The following is a 19,745-nucleotide window of genomic DNA, read 5'->3' on the forward strand; positions in this document are numbered from 1 at the left end:
GTCATTGAAAAGATGTCTTTACAAGATTCTTCTCTCTCCCAGCAGAAGACGGTGACATGCACACGCAGGAAGTGCTGCACGTGGCAGCAGCTTGCGGCGTGACCCCAGGATGCAGACACGCAAAGCGACGTGCAGCGGAAGGGTACATTTTGCACAGGCAGCCGACCGCAGGGGAGTCAAGACCAGGTAAAAAAATATAAAACGAACCGACGACGCTGGAAAGTAAACTCTCCTGATTGGCTTTCAGGGACAGCTTAGGTTGCTTTGCTAATACCTGAAGGGACAGACATTAAATCAAGGGCATCCAACCTTTTTCCACTGAAAAGTCTAAATATGCGGCGGCCATTTTGATATTTTTCATTTTTAAAACCAATACGATATATAGAGGTTTTTTTTACCTTTAGGGCTCCCCTCAAGTTTGGCCCTAGGGACCTGGAATGGTCTCCGTCATTAAAATGTGAAAAATAAGCCATACATAATTTTTATTTATTAATTTTTTACTCAACACTTAAATCTCAAGATCAACTTTAGGTCTATTTGTCGATATAAAGTTGTTGGGTTTTTTAAAACCCTTTTTGTCAAATCTCAGTTTTTTATGGCAAAAACACAAATATGCAACATTTCCCCCAAAATAATTCAAAGTGGAATATTTGATTACATAATTGGAGCCATAAATAAGTCAATAACTCATAACAACATTAGTTTTGAGTCATTATTATTTTTTGTGTTATGACAGTTTAAAAGAATACAAAACTTTTAACATTTTTGGGGATCCAACGGGGCCCCACTCATAAAAGTGTTAAAAATAAGTCATACAGTTTTTTTACTTAATGCTTACATTTTTCATTCAAATTCAGATCTATCTGTCAATTATACATTTTTATAAATGTTTATGTTTTTTTGTTTGTTTGTTTTATGGCCTTTTTGTCAAAGAAAACTTTGTTATTTTATATGGCAAACACACAAAATATGCAATATTTGATGTGAAATAATTTGAGCCTTAAATAGGTCAATAATTCATAGCGAGATTGATTTTGATTCATTATTATTTTTTGTGCAATGACAGTTTAAATAAAAAAATCCACTAGAATTGTTAGGGATCCAAAAATCACAAAAGTGTCAAAAAATAAGTAAAATTTTTAATTAAATTTAGATCTGTCAATTATAAGTTTGTATTACTTTTTATGTTTTTTTGTGTATATATATATATATATATATATATATATATATATATATATATACAAAAAAAACATAAAAAGTAATACAAACTTATAATTGACAGATCTAAATTTAATTAAAAAATGTAAGCATAGAAAGTAAAAAAAATTAAAAATGTGTGTGTGTATATATATACAGTATATATATATATACAGTATATATACAGTATATATATATGTATTTATATATATATATATATATATCACACACACATTCTTTTTTATTTTTTTACAAACAAAAAACTAAAAGTAATAAAAACTTATAATTGACAGATCTAAATTTTATTTAAAAATTTAAGCATTTGAAAGTAAAAAAAAATGTGGCGCTCTATATATATATATATATATATATATATATATATATATATATATATATATATATATATATATACACATACATACATATATATACATACATACACACACACACATGTATTTATGTTTTTACTTTCAATGCTTAAATTTTTAAATCAAATTTAGATCTGTCAATTATAAGTTTTTATTACTTTTTATGTTTTTTTTTTTGTTTAATACTATTTGTGTCAAAGAAAACCTTTCTTTATGGCAAACAAATAATATGCAATATTTTTCCCAAAAAATATTTTAAAGTGGAATATTTTAATGTGAAATTGTTGGAGCCTTAAATCCATAAGTCCATAAACGTGGATGCATATGCAAAAGTGCAATATATTTATCTGTCCAGTAATCTATTTATTTATATCTGCACCTTATTGCTCTTTTATCCTGCACTACAACGAGCTAATGCAACAAAATGTCGTTCTTATCTGTACTGTAAAGTTCAAATTTGAATGACAATAAAAGGAAGTCTAAGTCTAAGTCTAAAATACAATACATAACAGAATGAACTACACAAAAACCAAAATGGTCAAAATGTGACTACAGTTATTTCAGTTCTTTAAAAAAAAATCCTTAATAATTGCTTTTATTTTCACTGAACAAACTAACAATTCCTCAATCATCAGCATATTTAATTGTCATGTGTATTTTGTCACATGTTTGTGTACAAAATAAACCACACATAACCTGCTAGAACAGGGGTGTCAAGCGTACGGCCCACAAGTTTTATCCGGCTTGCTAAAAGCCTTTCATTTTTGAATGAAAGAAACTGCTGTTCAAAATGTGTCCACTAGATGTCGCAATAGCAAATCTTTGTAAATGATGCTACATTTGTAAAAAAAAACAAAACAAAAAACACATGATGAAAATTAGCAAACTACATAAATAACATCCTGTAATTTGATTTTGATATTATGTTTTTATCTTGATTGATTGAAAATGAACACTAATGAGTTGACTGATTAACAGTGTCACATAATTTATTCAGAAAGTATAAATAACGACAAATAAATTAACTATTAACTATTAACCGCAACATGTAAGTGTAAAAAAAACAACATACATTTTTAAACAAAGTAAACAATCTGAAGTTGTCTTTATTTTTAAGTTATCGTGCCGTGATGTGGCCCCCGATCTAGAAGGTCTTTTCCTGACAGACTAGGTCAGATCTACTCTGACTTTCTGGGTTTTGTTTGTTAAAAAAAAATAAAGGAGTCAGTCCATTATTTCAAATAAGTTATTTTTATCTCAGTTGAGGAAGTGGAAAACAGAAATAAGAGCGCTGGACAAGAAGTAGAACTATAACGCAGCAAACAATAGACCAACGCCAATTTTTAATGTCACATTATGAATTCATGGTGTGGAAGAATGATCAGTAATAGATAATGGACATTGTTAAATAAGCTCTGCTTCTCCCTACTCCTTTTCAGACGTGTTGAACCATGGAAGTTGTTCCTCATTTCAACGTGTTATTAATACGCGTGTCTGAAAACAACACACAAACCATCCCATGAGCAAATAGTGTTCTACTGATAAACCTCACTAATAATAAAGTTACTTCATTTTCAAAGCATGTTGAGGGCCAGTAAAAATACTCTGCAAGGCCCTTAGAGCCTTTTTATTTCAATAATCAATGACAGTGGGATTTATACGAAACTTATTCCCAGCCCCCTCCTGCTCCGTCACTGTTAAGGATATAATATCAAATTCCCCTTGAGGGTGTCTCTGTCCCTGGTGGCAAGCAGATGTAATGCATGGGTCTTGTAACAATGGGGTGCTTTGCGAATTGACTCAATATTGTGTTATTTATTCATATGATTTTAATTAGAGTTTTGTCAATCCGATATCGGCAATAACAACAACAACAGAAAAAGTATGGGATGATACGTGTTTGCATGTAAAATGTGCGATATGATGTGCAATACAAGCAGTCTTTACTTGTGCAAAGCAGGACACAGTTGTATATATATACAGTTATATATATATATATATATATATATATATATATATATATATATATATATATATATATATATATATATATACACGTATATTTATATACATATACACAAATATTTATAATTTTTATATATATATACACATATATTTATACATATATATGATATAACAAATAAATATATATGTGGTATAAAATTAAATAATTATATAAGTATATAAATATAGATAAATAATACATATATATTCATATATAATATGAATATTACTAAATATATGAATATTACTAAATAAATAAATCCATCCATCCATCCATCCATCCATTTTCTACCGCTTGTCCCTATCTCAGCTGCATTCGGGCGGAAGGTGGGGTACACCCTGGACAAGTCGCCACCTCATCGCAAGGCCAACTAACTAAATAAATAAATATAATAAAAATACAAATCTAAATAATAATATATATTTATATAAAAAATGTATTAATTACAAAACCAAAAACCAGTGAAGATGGCACGTTGTGTAAATGGTAAATAAAAACCAAATACAATGATTTGCAAATCATTTTCAACTTATATTCAATTGAATTTGATTGATTGATTGAGACTTTTATTAGTAGATTGCACAGTACAGTACATATTCCGTACAATTGACCACTAAATGGTAACACCCGAATAAGTTTTTCAACTTGTTTAAGTAGGGGTCCACGTTAATCAATTCACGGTACAAATATATACAAACCCCGTTTCCATATGAGTTGGGAAATTGTGTTAGATGTAAATATAAAAGGAATACAATGATTTGCAAATCCTTTTCAACCCATATTCAATTGGATGCACTACAAAGACAAGATATTTGATGTTCAAACTCATAAACTTTATTATTTTTTTGCAAATAATAATTAACTTAGAATTTCATGGCTGCAACACGTGCCAAAGTAGTTGGGAAAGGGCATGTTTACCACTGTGTTACATGGCCTTTCCTTTTAACAACACTTAGTAAACGTTTGGGAACTGAGGAGACACATTTTTGAAGCTTCTCAGGTGGAATTCTTTCCCATTCTTGCTTGATGTACAGCTTAAGTTGTTCAACAGTCCGGGGGTCTCCGTTGTGGTATTTTAGGCTTCATAATGCGCCACACATTTTCAATGGGAGACAGGTCTGGACTACAGGCAGGCCAGTCTAGTACCCGCACTCTTTTACTGTGAAGCCACGTTGATGTAACACGTGGCTTGGCATTGTCTTGCTGAAATAAGCAGGGGCGTCCATGGTAACGTTTCTTGGATGGCAACATATGTTGCTCCAAAACCTGTATGTACCTTTCAGTATTAATGGTGCCTTCACAGATGTGTAAGTTACCCATGTCTTGGGCACTAATACACCCCCATACCATCACAGATGCTGGCTTTTCAACTTTGCGCCTATAACAATCCGGATGGTTCTGTTCCTCTTTGGTCCGGAGGACACGATGTCCACAGTTTCCAAAAACAATTTGAAATGTGGACTCGTCAGACCACAGAACACTTTTCCACTTTGTATCAGTCCATTTTAGATGAGCTCAGGCCCAGCGAAGCTGACGGCGTTTCTGGGTGTTGTTGATAAACGGTTTTCGCCTTGCATATGAGAGTTTTAACTTGCACTTACAGATGTAGCGACCAACTGTAGTTACTGACAGTGGGTTTCTGAAGTGTTCCTGAGCCCATGTGCTGATATCCTTTACACACTGATGTCGCTTGTTGATGCAGTACAGCCTGAGGGATCGAAGGTCACGGGCTTAGCTGCTTACGTGCAGTGATTTCTCCAGATTCTCTGAACCCTTTGATGATATTACGGACCGTAGATGGTGAAATCCCTAAATTCCTTGCAATAGCTAGTTGAGAAAGGTTTTTCTTAAACTGTTCAACAATTTGCTCACGCATTTGTTGACAAAGTGGTGACCCTCGCCCCATCCTTGTTTGTGAATGACTGAGCATTTCATGGAATCTACTTTTATACCCAATCATGGCACCCACCTGTTCCCAATTTGCCTGTTCACCTGTGGGATGTTCCAAATAAGTTTTTGATGAGCATTCCTCAACTTTATCAGTATTTATTGCCACCTTTCCCAACCTCTTTGTCACGTGTTGCTGGCATCAAATTCTAAAGTTAATGATTATTTGCAAAAAAAAATGTTTATCAGTTTGAACATCAAATATGTTGTCTTTGTAGCATATTCAACTGAATATGGGTTGAAAATGATTTGCAAATCATTGTATTCCGTTTATATTTACATCTAACACAATTTCCCAACTCATATGGAAACAGGGTTTGTACTATCAGCATAATACAGTCATCACACAAGTTAATCATCAGAGTATATACATTGAATTATTTACATTATTTACAATCCGGGAGGTGGGATGTGGAGGGGGTTGGGGTGGGGGGGTTAGGTTTGTTTGATATCAGCACTTCAGTCATCAACAATAATATCATCAGAGAAATGGACATTGAAACAGTGTAGGTCTGACTTGGTAGGATATGTACAGCGAGCAGTGAACATAGTGAGCTCCGAAAGCATAAGAACAAGTATATACATTTGATTATTTACATTTGATTATTGACATTTGCTTAATTGCAATCCGGGGAGATGGGATGTGGTGGTTGGAGGGAGTTAGTCTGGGGTTGTAGCTGCCTGGAGGTGTTCTTTTAGTGCGGTTTTGAAGGAGGGTAGAGATGCACTTTCTTTTACACCTGTTGGGAGTGCATTCCACATTGATGTGGCATAGAAAGAGAATGAGTTAAGACCTTTGTTAGATCGGAATCTGGGTTTAATGTGGTTAGTAGAGCTCCCCCTGGTGTTTTGGTTATGGCTGTCATTTACGTTAAGGAAGTAGTTTGAAATGTACTTCGGTATCAGGGAGGTGTAGCGGATTTTATAGACTAGGCTCAGTGCAAGTTGTTTTACTCTGTCCTCCACCCTGAGCCAGCCCACTTTGGAGAAGTGGGTAGGAGTGAGGTGTGATCTGGGGTGGAGGTCTAGAAGTAATCTGACTAGCTTGTTCTGGGATGTTTGGAGTCTAGATTTGAGGGTTTTGGAGGTGCTAGGGTACCAGGAGGTGCATGCGTAATCGAAAAAGGGTTGAACGAGAGTTCCCGCTAGAATCTTCAAGGTGCTTTTGTTGACCAGAGAGGAGATTCTGTGGCGAAATTTTCTTTGTTGGTTGACCTTTTTGATTACCTTGGTTGCCATTTTATCGCAGGAAAGATTAGCATCTAGAACGGAACCTAGGTAGGTGACCTCATCCTTCCTGGTGATAACAATGTCACCCACTTTTATAGTGAAGTCATTGACTTTCTTAAGGTTGATGTGGGACTCAAACAGGATGGATTCCGTTTTACCCAAGTGTATGGATAGCTTGTTGTCCGCGAGCCAGGTGCAAATACTACAGAGTTCGGCACGGAGGATTTTTTCCACCTGTGACTTGTCCTTGCCGGATACCAGCAGGGCCGAGTCATCCGCAAACAGGAACAATTCACAGTCGCATGCTGATGACATGTCGTTTATGTATATTAGGAACAGTAAAGGCCCCAATATACTGCCTTGGGGGACTCCACAGCTTACTGAGAGGGGGAGGACACGGTGCCGTTCACCTCTACCACCTGTTCCCTCCCCTCCAAGTAAGATTGCATCCAGCTCGATGAGGTTTTATCAAATCCGATTGCTCTGAGCTTATCCAACAGTATAGCGTGGTTAACGGTGTCAAAGGCCTTCTGAAGGTCCAGCATGACCATGCCGCAGTATTTGCCCGCGTCCACCTCATGTTTGATGTGGTCGGTCAGATAGAGAAGACATGTGTCAGTGGAGTGGTTAGTTCTGAAGCCGGATTGGAATTTGTACATTAATTTTTTTAGTGGCAAGGTATGTATCGACCTGTTCATAAACAATTTTTTCCATTACTTTCGAAATGGAACTGAGAATAGAAACAGGTCGGTAGTTGTCAGGTTCTAATTTGCTTCCTTTTTTAAAAAGGGGAGTTACTCTTGCTATCTTGAAATCTTTTGGTACTTGGCCTTGTATAATTGAGAGGTTTATTATGTGTGTGATGATTGGGGCAATGGTGGTGGCAGAGTCCCTGAGGAATCTGGAGGGGATATTGTCAAGGCCGGTGGCCTTGTTTGGGTGGAGCGCGCTCAATTTTTTGAGCACCTCGTCAGCTGAGACGATTTCTAATTTGAAATCGTTGTTGAATACTCCTAGCTGCAAAGACAAGATATTTAATGTTACAACTGGTAAACTTTGTTATTTTTTGCAAATATGACCTCATTTAGAATTTGATGCCTGCAACATGTTTCAAAAAAGCTGGCACAATTGGCAAAAAAGACTGAGAAAGTTGAGGTATGCTCACCAAACACTTATTTGAAACATTCCACAAGTGAACAGGCTAATTGGGAACAGGTGGGTGCCATGATTGGGTATGAAAGCAGCTTCCATGAAATGCTCAGTCATTCACAAACAAGGATGGGGCGAGGGTCACCACTTTGTGAACAAATGCGTGAGCAAATTGTCAAAGAGTTTCAGAACAACATTTCTCAACGAGCTATTGTAAGGATTTTAGGGACTTTCGATCCCTCAGGCGGTACTGCATCAAAAAACTGACATCAGTGTGTAAAGGATATCACCACACGGGCTCAGGAACACTTCAGAAAACCACTGTCAGAACTACAGTTGGTCGCTACATCTGTAAGTGCAAGTTAAAACTCTACTACTACTCATGGTCATTCACATCGACATCCCTTGTGTGGGCTCTGTGCCAAGGATGTCGTTGTGTCTTGTGCAGCCCTTTGAGACTTTTGTGATTTAGGGCTATATAAATAAACATTGATTGATTGATTGATTGATTGATTGATTGATTGATACTATGCAAAGCCAAAGCCATGTATCAACAACACCCAGAAACGCTTCACTGGGCCCGAACTCATCTAAGATGGACTGATGCAAAGTGGAAAAGTGTTCTGAGGTCTGACGAATCCACATTTCAAATTGTTTTTGGAAACTGTTGACGTCGTGTCCTCTGGACCAAAAAGGAAAAGAACCATTACTGTTCTAGGTGCAAAGTTCAAAAGCCAGCATCTGCGATGGTATGGGGGTGTATTAGTGCCCAAGGCATGGGTAACGTACACATCTGTGAAGGCACCATTAATGCTGAAAGGTACATACAGGTTTTGGAGCAACATATGTTGCCATCCAAGCAATGTTATCATGGACGCCCCTGCTTATTTCAGCAAGACAATGCCAAGCCACGTGTTACAACAGCGTGGCTTCATAGTAAAAGAGTGCGGGTACTAGACTGGCCTGCCTGTAGTCCAGACTTGTCTCCCATTGAAAATGTGTGGCCCAATATGAAGCCTAAAAAACCACAACGGAGACCACGGACTGTTGAACAACTTAAGCTGTACATCAAGCAAGAATGGGAAATAATTCCACCTGAAAAGCTTCAAAAATGTGTCTCCTCAGTTCCCAAACGTTTACTAAGTGTTGTTAAAAGAAAAGGCCATGTAACACAGTAGAAAAAATGCCCCTGTGACTACTTTTGTTGTATTGTGTTGCTGCCATTAAATTCTAAGTTAATGATTAATTGCAACAAAAAAAATAAGTTTCTCAGTTGGAACATTAAATATCTTGTCTTTACAGTCTATTCAATTGAATATAAGTTGAAAAGGATTTGCAAATAATTGTATTCTGTTTTTATTTATGAATTACAAAACGTGCCAACTTCACTGGTTTTGGGGTTTGTATATACATAATATATACATACACATTATACATTGTATATACCTACATACATATATACAGTATTTTTATATATAATTTTTTTTGTCAAGTCATTCAAAAAAGGTAAACATGTTAGGCTATAGGCTACTAGGAGCTAGCAGCTACACAGCAGCTAAGCACACAATAGCCTCACAAGCTAGACATAGATGATAGTCATTGAACAATAAAACGTGACATTTGTCACTATAAACATGTATCAAATAAGTACAGTTGTATATTGCTTACACGTACAAAGTCTCCAAGGCAGAAGCATATTATAAGTTACGCAGTAACAAACGTGTCCGCATCATTCAACTCAGCGCGTCATGAGCTATTAAAAACAATTACCACTGTACTTCAACTTAAGGACAGCATAAGTCCGTTCCAGACAGTTAATAATAAATAGGTTAGTGTTTTGTCTGTTTGACTCATTTCACTTGATCTAACATTTTCAAACATTCCACACTACTAAATAATACAAGTAGGTATTAGGTATCAGATCAGTATCGGTATCAGCCTTTACACAAAGCTCCAATATCGGTATCGTCACAGTAAAGTCTGCTTTTTTTAACCCCTCTCATGTTTGACAAATATTATTTTATGACTTAAAAGTGAGTTTTTTGAAACCTGTTGACTTGTTCTGGTCATTGGATGAACAGGAAGTGGCTTGCAGTACGGGGAACATCACCTGCTAATGTTTGACTCACCACAAACTCCCCAGGAATGCTGTGAGCCGCCTCCTTGTCCTCGGTCTCTCGTCTCCTCAGCCGAGTCAGCAAGGTCCTCAGAGCGGCGACCTGCTTCTGCTGTGTGTCCATGGCCGGGTGCTGTGGGTCCAGACCGGGTCAGCAGCTCTCATGTCACCCTGGTGTCGGAGCGTGTCGCGACGATCAACGTCGAGGAAGTCTGGTGAGTAAAGGAGGAAGTTCTCAGCTTCTGTGGTTTTCCTCACTGGGTCCTAAAGTCACTCGGCGCAGGCACGGAAGGAAGTCTTGACGTATTGACTCACAGGTCTACACCAGGGGTGTGCAGACCGAGGGCCGCACACTGAAAACTCCAAGCATTCGTCGACCATTTTGATATTCGTCATTTTCAAAACCAATACAATATCTAGGGCTCCGCTCAAGTTTGGAAGGGTCTCAGTCATAAAAAAGTTTTTAAAAAAAAAGCCATATATACTTTTTATTTGTTTATTCTTTTTTTATTCAACGCTTAAATCTTGAGATCAACTTTAGGTCTATTTGTCGATTTTTTTTTCTTTAAGCCCTTTTTGTCAGATCTCTGTTTTTTATGGCATAAAGACAAAATATGCAATATTTTCCCCAAAATATTTCAAAGTGATAAAATAATTGGAGTCTTACATAGGTCGAAAATTCATAACAACATTGGTTTTAATTAGTTATTGTATAAAAAAATAAAAAATTCAACAGGACCCCACTCATAAAAGTGTTAAAAAGAAGTCATACATTTTTTTCCCACTTAACGTTTAAATTGTTTATTCAAATTCAGATGTATCTGTCAATTTTACATTTTTATTAATTTTTATAGGGTTTTTTGTTTGTTGTATGGCCTTTTATTAAAGAAAACTTGTTTTTAATATGGCAAACACAAAATATGCAATATTTTTCCTCAAAAATATTTTCAAGTGGAATAAATCTCGAGATCAACTTTGGGTCTATTTGTCAATATTAAGGTTTTTTTTTCTTTAAGCCCTTTTTGTCAAATCTCTGTTTTTTTATGGCAAAAACACAAAATATGCAATATTTTCCCAAAAATATTTCAAGGTGGAATATTTGATTAAATAATTGGAGCCTTAAATAGGTCGAAAGTTCATAACAACATTGGTTTTGATTCATTATTATTTTTCGTGCTGTGACAGTTTAAAAGAATGAAAAACTTAGACATTTTGGAGGATCCAACGGGGCCCCACTCATAAAAGTGTTAAAAATAAGCCGTACATTTTTTTTTTACTTAACGCTTAAATTTTTCATTCAAATTCAGATCCATCTGTCAATAATACTTTTTTAAATTAATTTTTATAGGGTTATTTCTTTGTTTTACGGCCTTTTATTAAAGACAACTTTTTTTAAATATGGCAAACACAAAATATGCAATATTTTTCCTCAAAAATATTTTCAAGTGGAATAAATCTCGAGATCAACTTTAGGTCTATTTGTCGATATTAAGTTTTTTTTTCCTTTAAGCTCTTTTTGTCAAATCTCTGTTTTTTTATGGCAAAAACACAAAATATGCAATATTTTCCCGAAAATATTTCAAAGTGGAATATTTGATTAAATAATTGGAGCCTTAAATAGCTCGAAAGTTCATAACAACATTGGTTTTGATTATTTATTATTTTTCGTGCTATGACAGTTTAAAAGCATGAAAAACTTAGAAATTTTGGGGGATCCAACGGAGCCCCACTCATAAAAGTGTTAAAAAAAAAGCCATACATTTTTTTTTTACTTAACGCTTAAATGTTTCATTCAAATTCAGATCCATCTGTCAATAATAAATTTTTTATACATTTTTATAGGGTTTTTTGTTTGTTTTATGACCTTTTATTAAATAAAACTTTTTTTTAATATGGCAAACACAAAATATGCAATATTTTTCCTCAAAAATGTTTTCAAGTGGAATAAATCTCGAGATCAACTTTAGGTCTATTTGTCGATATAAAGGTTTTTTTTTTTCTTCAAGCCCTTTGTGCCGCCCTCGATATGTAGAAATATCTTGGCTTTACCCTAACACCTTTTCTTGATCAAACACTCTGAAAAACGTCTTCTTGTCCACAGGTTTATTGACCCTAAAAAGGGTAAACTGAAAGCATACAAGCAGAAAGGATGCTTACATTACAAACATGCACACACAGCCTTATTACACACACACAATCCCATTACGATAAAACGTGCATTATGCTGTGTATTGAACTTAAATGGACAAATAAATGCCACAAAATATGTAATATAAGTGCTTTATAGCAAACTAGCTTACTATGCTAACATTCACTTCACTGTATGAATTCCGAAAATTAGCAGGACTGACTTTTGGCCATAAAACGTCCCAAATTACATCACAACCAACAAATAATACAACTCAATCAAATGTTAGCATACTACTCAACAATACATACCGATGATACTTTGTTTGGCATGAGATTCGAGCAAATGAAAACGTTTGCGATCGTCACTGAACTAGCTTAAAGTCTACTTGAAAGGAACTCCTTGTTGTGCCCTGCTATCATGGACATTACTGTAAACTAGGCAATGCTGCCTCCTGCTGTCTAAAGGAGGAAGTGCACCTCACTGTTGAATTCCAAGGTGAACTTAAACACTGGTTTTACATATATTATTAATAAATTCAACAGACAAGACAGAACACTCCCCGCCTGGCGGATTAAACCGCCACTACCAAACTGTCCCAAAGGATACTATGGCTTCTCTGGTGCCATAAGCAGGATTGTCTCTGTGACCGGCCGCAGGAACACTTTGGTCCCATCCTTTCTGGAGACTTTTATCTCCACTTTGCGAACTCTGCCATCTTTGCTTGGGAAGACTTGTGTAATTAGTCCTAAAGGCCAATGGTTTCTCTTCAGTTGGTCATCTTTGAGGAGCACTACACTTCCAGGCAGGAGGTTAGGGTGGGGTGAATGCCACTTCCTCCGTGGCTGAAGTGTGGATAGGTATTGCTTCTTCCATTTGTTCCAAAAGGTTTGAGCCAAATGCTGGATTTGACGCCACTGTTGCTTGTGGAGATCTTTTACCCAGTCGCCTACGGGAGCAGTTGAAGGACTGACCTTTTGTGTGAGGAGTGTTGCTGGTGAGAGTATTTGCGGGTCATCTGGGTCGGTGGACACTGGTACAAGAGGTCTGGCATTGATGATGGCAGTCACCTCTGCCATAAGTGTGGAGAGACCCTCGTGGGTCAGCTTTGAGGTCCCAAGCTGCAGGAACATGGCGTCAAGGATCCTTCTTGCCACACCAATCATCCTCTCCCATGGCCCACCCATGTGAGATGCGTGAGGCACGTTGAACATCCATCTGCAATCTTGATCGGACAAAAACTTTTCTACAGATGTGTTATCAATGTTGGATGGAATCTTGAGCTCTTTGCATGCACTTATGAAGTTGGTGCCTCTATCGGACCGAATTAATTTCACTGGGCCCCTGATAGCAAGGAAACGCCTTAAGGCATTGATGAAACATGACGTGTCTAATGATTCAATGACCTCTATGTGCACGGCTCTGACACTCATACAGGTGAATAGTACGGCCCACCTTTTGTCTTGTGCAAGGCCACCTCGTGTACGACGTGCAGACACTGTCCAAGGTCCAAAAACGTCCAGCCCAACGTTGGTAAATGGAGGTTCAGTGGACAGGCGATCAGCTGGAAGATCAGCCATCTTTTGAGTCTGAGGCAAAGCGCGAAGTTTGCGGCATTTAACACATCCATAGATCACACTGCTGACTCGTCTTTTACCACCAACAATCCAAAATCCAGCAGCTCTTAAAGCACCTTCAGTGAATAATCTGCCCTGGTGTTGTATTTTCTGATGGTAGTGCCTGACCAGAAGCGTGGAAATATGGTGCTTGCCAGGGATTATGAGAGGCGATTTCTCCTCCAAAGAGAGTTTGGCTTCTTTTATGCGACCCCCAATTCTTAGCAGACCATCGGCATCAATGAGAGGGTCTAAGGCTTTGAGATTATTGTCTTTGGAAAGCCCTTTACCATTTTTGATGGAAGCATACTCTTGAGCATATATGTCTTCTTGAACTGCACGAATGATGGTTTTCTTAGCATGTGCAAGTTCCTCAACAGCATTTGCTGAGTGGCAATGATGCCAGCCTTTGCAGCCGTTAGCTTTTACTGCAGGATTCTTTTGAAAGAGGCGAGCAATGTGAGTGAGACGAGCAATGGCATGGATCAATGATCTCCAACTGGAGAACTTGGAGAAGCGTTGAGAACCCAGGTGTTTGATTACTGCAGTGGTGTTCAATGTTGAAACATGCGGGCGGACCTCTGTATCCAAAGAGGGGTCAGACAACTCAAAAGGGCCCTTTTGAAACTGGTCATTCTGAGCGTTCTTCAGGAATGCTGGTCCACAAAGCCAGGTGGTACTGGACAGGTGTTTCGCTGACACAGACCTTGTGGCTATGTCTGCAGGGTTTGCTTCAGTGGAGACATGTTTCCATTGCTCAGGGTGAGAAAAGCTTCTTATCCGTTGAACTCGGTTGCTTACATACACGTAAAAACGTCTAGTATCATTGCTGATGTAACCAAGAACGATTTTGCTGTCGCTGTAGAAAGTGATGTCAACCTCCATGTCCATCTCTGAGGTGATGAGCTCGGCAAGCTCCACCGCTAATACTGCAGAACAAAGCTCAAGTCTAGGGACAGTTTGTTCTGACAAGGGCGTAAGCTTGGCTTTTCCCATGAGAAAGCCCACGTGGTTGGTTCCATTTTTCTCTGTTATCTTTAAGTATGCAACTGCTGCAATTGCCTTTGTGGAAGCGTCACAAAAGATGACTATCTCTTTTTTTGACACCGCTGTAGGAGAGGCCTGTGTGTAAACTCTTGGGATGTGGAGATTGCTGAGATCTTTCAATGAGCATCGCCACGTTGACCATGTCTCTTCCATTTCTTGAGGAAGAGGTGCATCCCAATCTCCGTTGTTCTCCATGAGCTCACGCAGGATCAGTTTGCCTTGTATGGTGACAGGGGCAAGAAATCCTAGGGGATCATAGATGCTGTTGACAGTTGACAAGACACCTCTGCGGGTGAAAGGCTTTTGCTCATCAGCTACTTGAAAGGTAAATGTGTCTGACATTAGATCCCAGTTAAGTCCCAGACTACGTTGCATGGGCAAGATATCTGAAGTGAAGTCCAGGTCCTTTAAGTTGATGGCATGGTCCTGAGATGGGAAAGCGTTCATAACTTCTCCTTTATTTGAGGCGATTTTGTGAAGCCTCAAGTTTGAGTCTGACAGAACCTCTTGCGTCCTCTTGAGCAGCTTCACTGCAGCTTCGACGGAGGGAAGTGACGTTAGCCCGTCATCTACATAAAAGTCACGGTTGACAAACTGCTTTACAACGGGCTCTGCATTTTTCACTGACTGTCTTAAACAGTAGATGGCCACTGCGGGAGAGGGACAATTTCCAAAGACATGGACCCTCATTCTGTATTCCATGATGTCTTCAGATGAGTTGTTGTTTCTGAACCATAAAAACCTGAGATAATTGCGGTCTTCTTCTCTGACTAAGAAACAGTGGTACATCTGCTGAATGTCTGCTGTTATGGCTACAGCTTCTTTGCGAAACCTGAGGAGTACCCCTATAAGGGTGTTGTTGAGGTCGGGTCCAGTTAACAGCACGTCGTTTAGTGACACACCATTGTACTGGGCGCTGGAGTCAAACACCACACGGATGTTCCCAGGTTTCTTGGGATGGTAAACACCAAAGGCTGGTAAATACCATCTTTCTTCATTAGATGTGAGTGGAGGGGCTATTTCAGCATGTTCATTTTGAAAGATCTTTTCCATGAAGCTAAAAAAGTGCTCTTTCATCACTGGTTTTCTTTCGAAGTTGCGTCTCAAAGAGGAAAAACGCTTCAAGGCTTGAACTTTGTTGTCAGGAAGCTTGGGCCTTGGAGTCTTAAATGGCAGCGGAGCTACCCAGCTGTTGGTTATGTCCTTTTTCAAATCCCTCTCCATGATTTGCAGGAAGGATATGTCATCAATGGATGGACCGACTTTGTTGTCATCTTTGGTCTGCCGAAACACTGTAGCGCCCACGTCATTTTGCTTACATTTCTTTGTGAAGGTTACCTTTGAGTATTCAGGGTTTTGAAACTGGCCATGTCTCTCCTTGACTTGAAACACGTTAGGACAAGGTGTAAAGACTGTGGGACGCCTTTGTTCAATTGTAATGGTGTTGAAGTTATTCACTGTGGTCGGCTTGTGAACACCTCCCAAGCATACATTTCCAACGATCACCCATCCCAGGTCAAGTTTTTGAGCATAGGGACCATCGCGTGGCCCATCAACCTGTTTGCGCACTTTGTGGACAGAGATGATGTCTCTCCCAAGGAGAAGCATGATGGACGCGTTAGGATCCAGCTCTGGGATGAGGTTAGCAACTGATTTGAGGTGAGTATGGTTGGCTGCAGCATTAGGTGTTGGGATTTCTGATCTGTTGTTAGGTAGATCATCACATTCCAGGAGGCTTGGTAAAGTGAGGCACACTTTTCCATCCATGGATTCAATGTTGTAGCCTGAAGCTCTTCTCCCAGTGGTTTCCGTCACTCCAGAGCAGGTTCGGAGTGTGTATGGAGATGAAGGACTTTGAATGTTGAAGATCTCAAAGAACTCTGAACGAGCAAGGGACTTGTTACTCTGCTCGTCGATGATTGCATAAACTTTCAGGGATTTCTCAGGACGGCCGCTAGGATATATTTTAACAAGGCAGATCTTTGAGCAGGATTTGTAGCTTTGATCGCCACCACATACATCTGTACATCGAGCACTGACCTCAGTTGAAGGTCCTGAGTCTTGCTCCCCGCCAAGCTGTGTCAGGGGGGTTTGGACCTGGATCCATGGTGCAGGTCCAGGATGAAGTGCAGAAATGTGCTTTGCGCTCTCACACTCAGTGCACTTGGTAATACATTTACAGTTTTTTGCTATATGTTGAGTGGATGTGCAACACTTAAAACATATGCCATTCTCTTTCAGGAATTCCTTGCGTTGTTCCAACGGCATTGCACGGAAGGCCCGACATTTATGGAGCATGTGAGGTTTTTTATGAATTGGGCATTGTTTCTCAGGATCATCAGCTTCAAAGTATTGCTGGTCATTAATAGGAGGGGCAGTAGACTGGAAATCGATCTTATGAACTGAGACTTCTCTATTTTGGATCTGCTTCCATTGGACTCTGTCTGCTTTTGAGGTGTCAATTTGACCTGCAAACTTGAAGCCTGGGTCATTCCTAATTATAGCTTGTTTTCCAATGAAGTCAACAAAAACATAAAAGGGGGGAAATGTTACATTGTGTTGTAATTTGTAGTTTGTGCCAACGTTGAGCCACTTTTCTTGGAGGTTGAATGGTAACTTTTGAACTAATGGGTTTATCCCACGCGCTGTGTCCAAATATGCAAGGCCAGGCAGGTCTCCATCTTCCTTGGCTGCCTCCAATTCTATGAGAAAATCACTCAACTCATGGAGCTTTGAATAGTCTCTGTTGATGATTTTAGGGAAGCTGTGGATCCGTTTAAAGAGTGAATCCTCCACCATTTCGGGTGCGCCGTAACAGGTTTCCAGTCTGTCCCATATCCTTTTTAGGCCTTTGTCAGGGGAGTTGACATGGACAGCCCTGATGCGTTTTGCATGCTCAGCTGACTCCTTCCCTAGCCACGTGACCAACAAATCCATTTCTTCACTGGACGTTATGTTGAGGCCTCTGACTGAGTTCACAAAGGACTGTTTCCATGCCCTGTAACTGCATGGCTGGTCGCTGAACTTTATCAGACTCGTTGTGACTAGCTCACGGTGAGCTAGATATCTTGCGAAGTCTGCCACATTCCCTTGATCGTAGACAGGCTGACAAGGTGTACGGCTGGACTTTGAATGCAAAGGAGAACTGTAGCTTGACTTGTAATCTTGGTGATTGTCTCGTATGTTGTTTGAAGATGGACTGATGACTGATGTGACTTCTTGCTGTGAAGGTGTCGTCATTTGTTGTAGGGTAGAAACAAACCCAACTCTGTGTTTATTGTGCTCTGTCTGGAGATGTGAGTGTTGAATGGAGTTCACATCTGGTGGTTTATAATGTTGTGTTTCATTCCATGACGATGGCTGTTGGTGTGGTGATTCAACTTTTATTTGACTTGGCTCTTGGGCCTGAGTGGCTATGTATTCTTTTGTGCGCTCTAATGTGTCAACTGAATGTTCAAACAACTGCTTGATGTGAAGATAGGAGCTGCTTCGATCACTTCCTTCCACAGCGGCTTCCAAGACCTCCGCTTTGGCGAGTGCAGCTGCTGCGTCCTGCTCCAGTAAGAGCATGTCCATCTTAGCTTCTAGTTGTGCTTTTTCCACGTCCAGTTGTGCTTTTTCCACTTTGAGTGTCATTTCTTTTTGTGCAAAAGACAGACGTACTTTGGCTGCCTCTGCTTTTGCGCGTGCTTTGGTAGCTGCAGCCTCGGTGGAGGAAGCTTTTGACCTCGTTGAAGCACGTGAAGTGGTAGATTTTGTCCGTAATGAGCTTTCTGTGCAATCCATTGTTTGTTCTTGTGTATGCTGTCTTATCTTCTGCGTTAAAGACATCGTTTACTGTGCCGCCCTCGATATGTAGAAATATCTTGGCTTTACCCTAACACCTTTTCTTGATCAAACACTCTGAAAAACGTCTTCTTGTCCACAGGTTTATTGACCCTAAAAAGGGTAAACTGAAAGCATACAAGCAGAAAGGATGCTTACATTACAAACATGCACACACAGCCTTATTACACGCACACAATCCCATTACGATAAAACGTGCATTATGCTGTGTATTGAACTTAAATGGACAAATAAATGCCACAAAATATGTAATATAAGTGCTTTATAGCAAACTAGCTTACTATGCTAACATTCACTTCACTGTATGAATTCCGAAAATTAGCAGGACTGACTTTTGGCCATAAAACGTCCCAAATTACATCACAACCAACAAATAATACAACTCAATCAAATGTTAGCATACTACTCAACAATACATACCGATGATACTTTGTTTGGCATGAGATTCGAGCAAATGAAAACGTTTGCGATCGTCACTGAACTAGCTTAAAGTCTACTTGAAAGGAACTCCTTGTTGTGCCCTGCTATCATGGACATTACTGTAAACTAGGCAATGCTGCCTCCTGCTGTCTAAAGGAGGAAGTGCACCTCACTGTTGAATTCCAAGGTGAACTTAAACACTGGTTTTACATATATTATTAATAAATTCAACAGACAAGACAGAACACCCTTTTTGTCAAATCTCTGTTTTTTATGGCAAAAACACAAAATATGCAATATTTTCCCCAAAATATTTCAAAGTGGAATATTTGATTAAACAATTGGAGCCTTAAATAGCTCGAAAGTTCATAACAACATTGTTTTTGATTCATTATTATTTCTCGTGCTATGACAGTTTAAAAGAATGAAAAACTTAGACATTTTGGAGGATCCAACGGGGCCCCACTCATAAAAGTGTTAAAAATAAGCCGTACATTTTTTTTGTACTTAACGCTTAAATTTTTCATTCAAATTCAGATCCATCTGTCAATAATACTTTTTTAAATTAATTTTTATAGGGTTATTTCTTTGTTTTACGGCCTTTTATTAAAGACAACTTTTTTTAAATACGGCAAACACAAAATATGCAATATTTTTCCTCAAAAATATTTTCAAG

At 38.7% G+C, this 19,745-nt stretch overlaps 2 protein-coding genes across 7 annotated transcripts in view; both read right to left on the reverse strand.

Annotated features, from left to right (window-relative positions):
- ptpn22 (protein tyrosine phosphatase non-receptor type 22) overlaps positions 1–19,745 on the reverse strand; it is a 94,096-nt gene that overhangs the window by 44,661 nt on the left and 29,690 nt on the right. For 4 of the 6 annotated variants that reach the window (XM_062052780.1, XM_062052782.1, XM_062052781.1 and 1 more), the window contains exon 2: positions 10,026–10,224. In XM_062052780.1, coding sequence (XP_061908764.1) covers positions 10,026–10,136 — 111 coding nt within the window. In that variant the 5' untranslated portion in view covers positions 10,137–10,224. Of the gene's footprint in view, positions 1–10,025; positions 10,225–12,061; positions 12,131–13,595; positions 13,616–19,745 lie in introns of those variants that run through there. The other 2 variants (XM_062052779.1, XM_062052778.1) reach the window with 2 other exon arrangements.
- On the reverse strand, positions 12,151–19,309 carry LOC133653474 (uncharacterized). Its single transcript, XM_062052776.1, has 2 exons — positions 19,070–19,309; positions 12,151–18,756 (listed from the first exon to the last, which is right to left on the reverse strand). The coding sequence occupies exon 2, from the start codon at positions 18,632–18,634 to the stop codon at positions 12,749–12,751; it is 5,886 nt and encodes a 1,961-aa protein (XP_061908760.1). The 5' UTR covers positions 18,635–18,756; positions 19,070–19,309; the 3' UTR covers positions 12,151–12,748.

The sequence above is a fragment of the Entelurus aequoreus genome, linkage group LG07, assembly GCF_033978785.1.
Source record: "Entelurus aequoreus isolate RoL-2023_Sb linkage group LG07, RoL_Eaeq_v1.1, whole genome shotgun sequence".
Taxonomy (NCBI): domain Eukaryota; kingdom Metazoa; phylum Chordata; class Actinopteri; order Syngnathiformes; family Syngnathidae; genus Entelurus; species Entelurus aequoreus.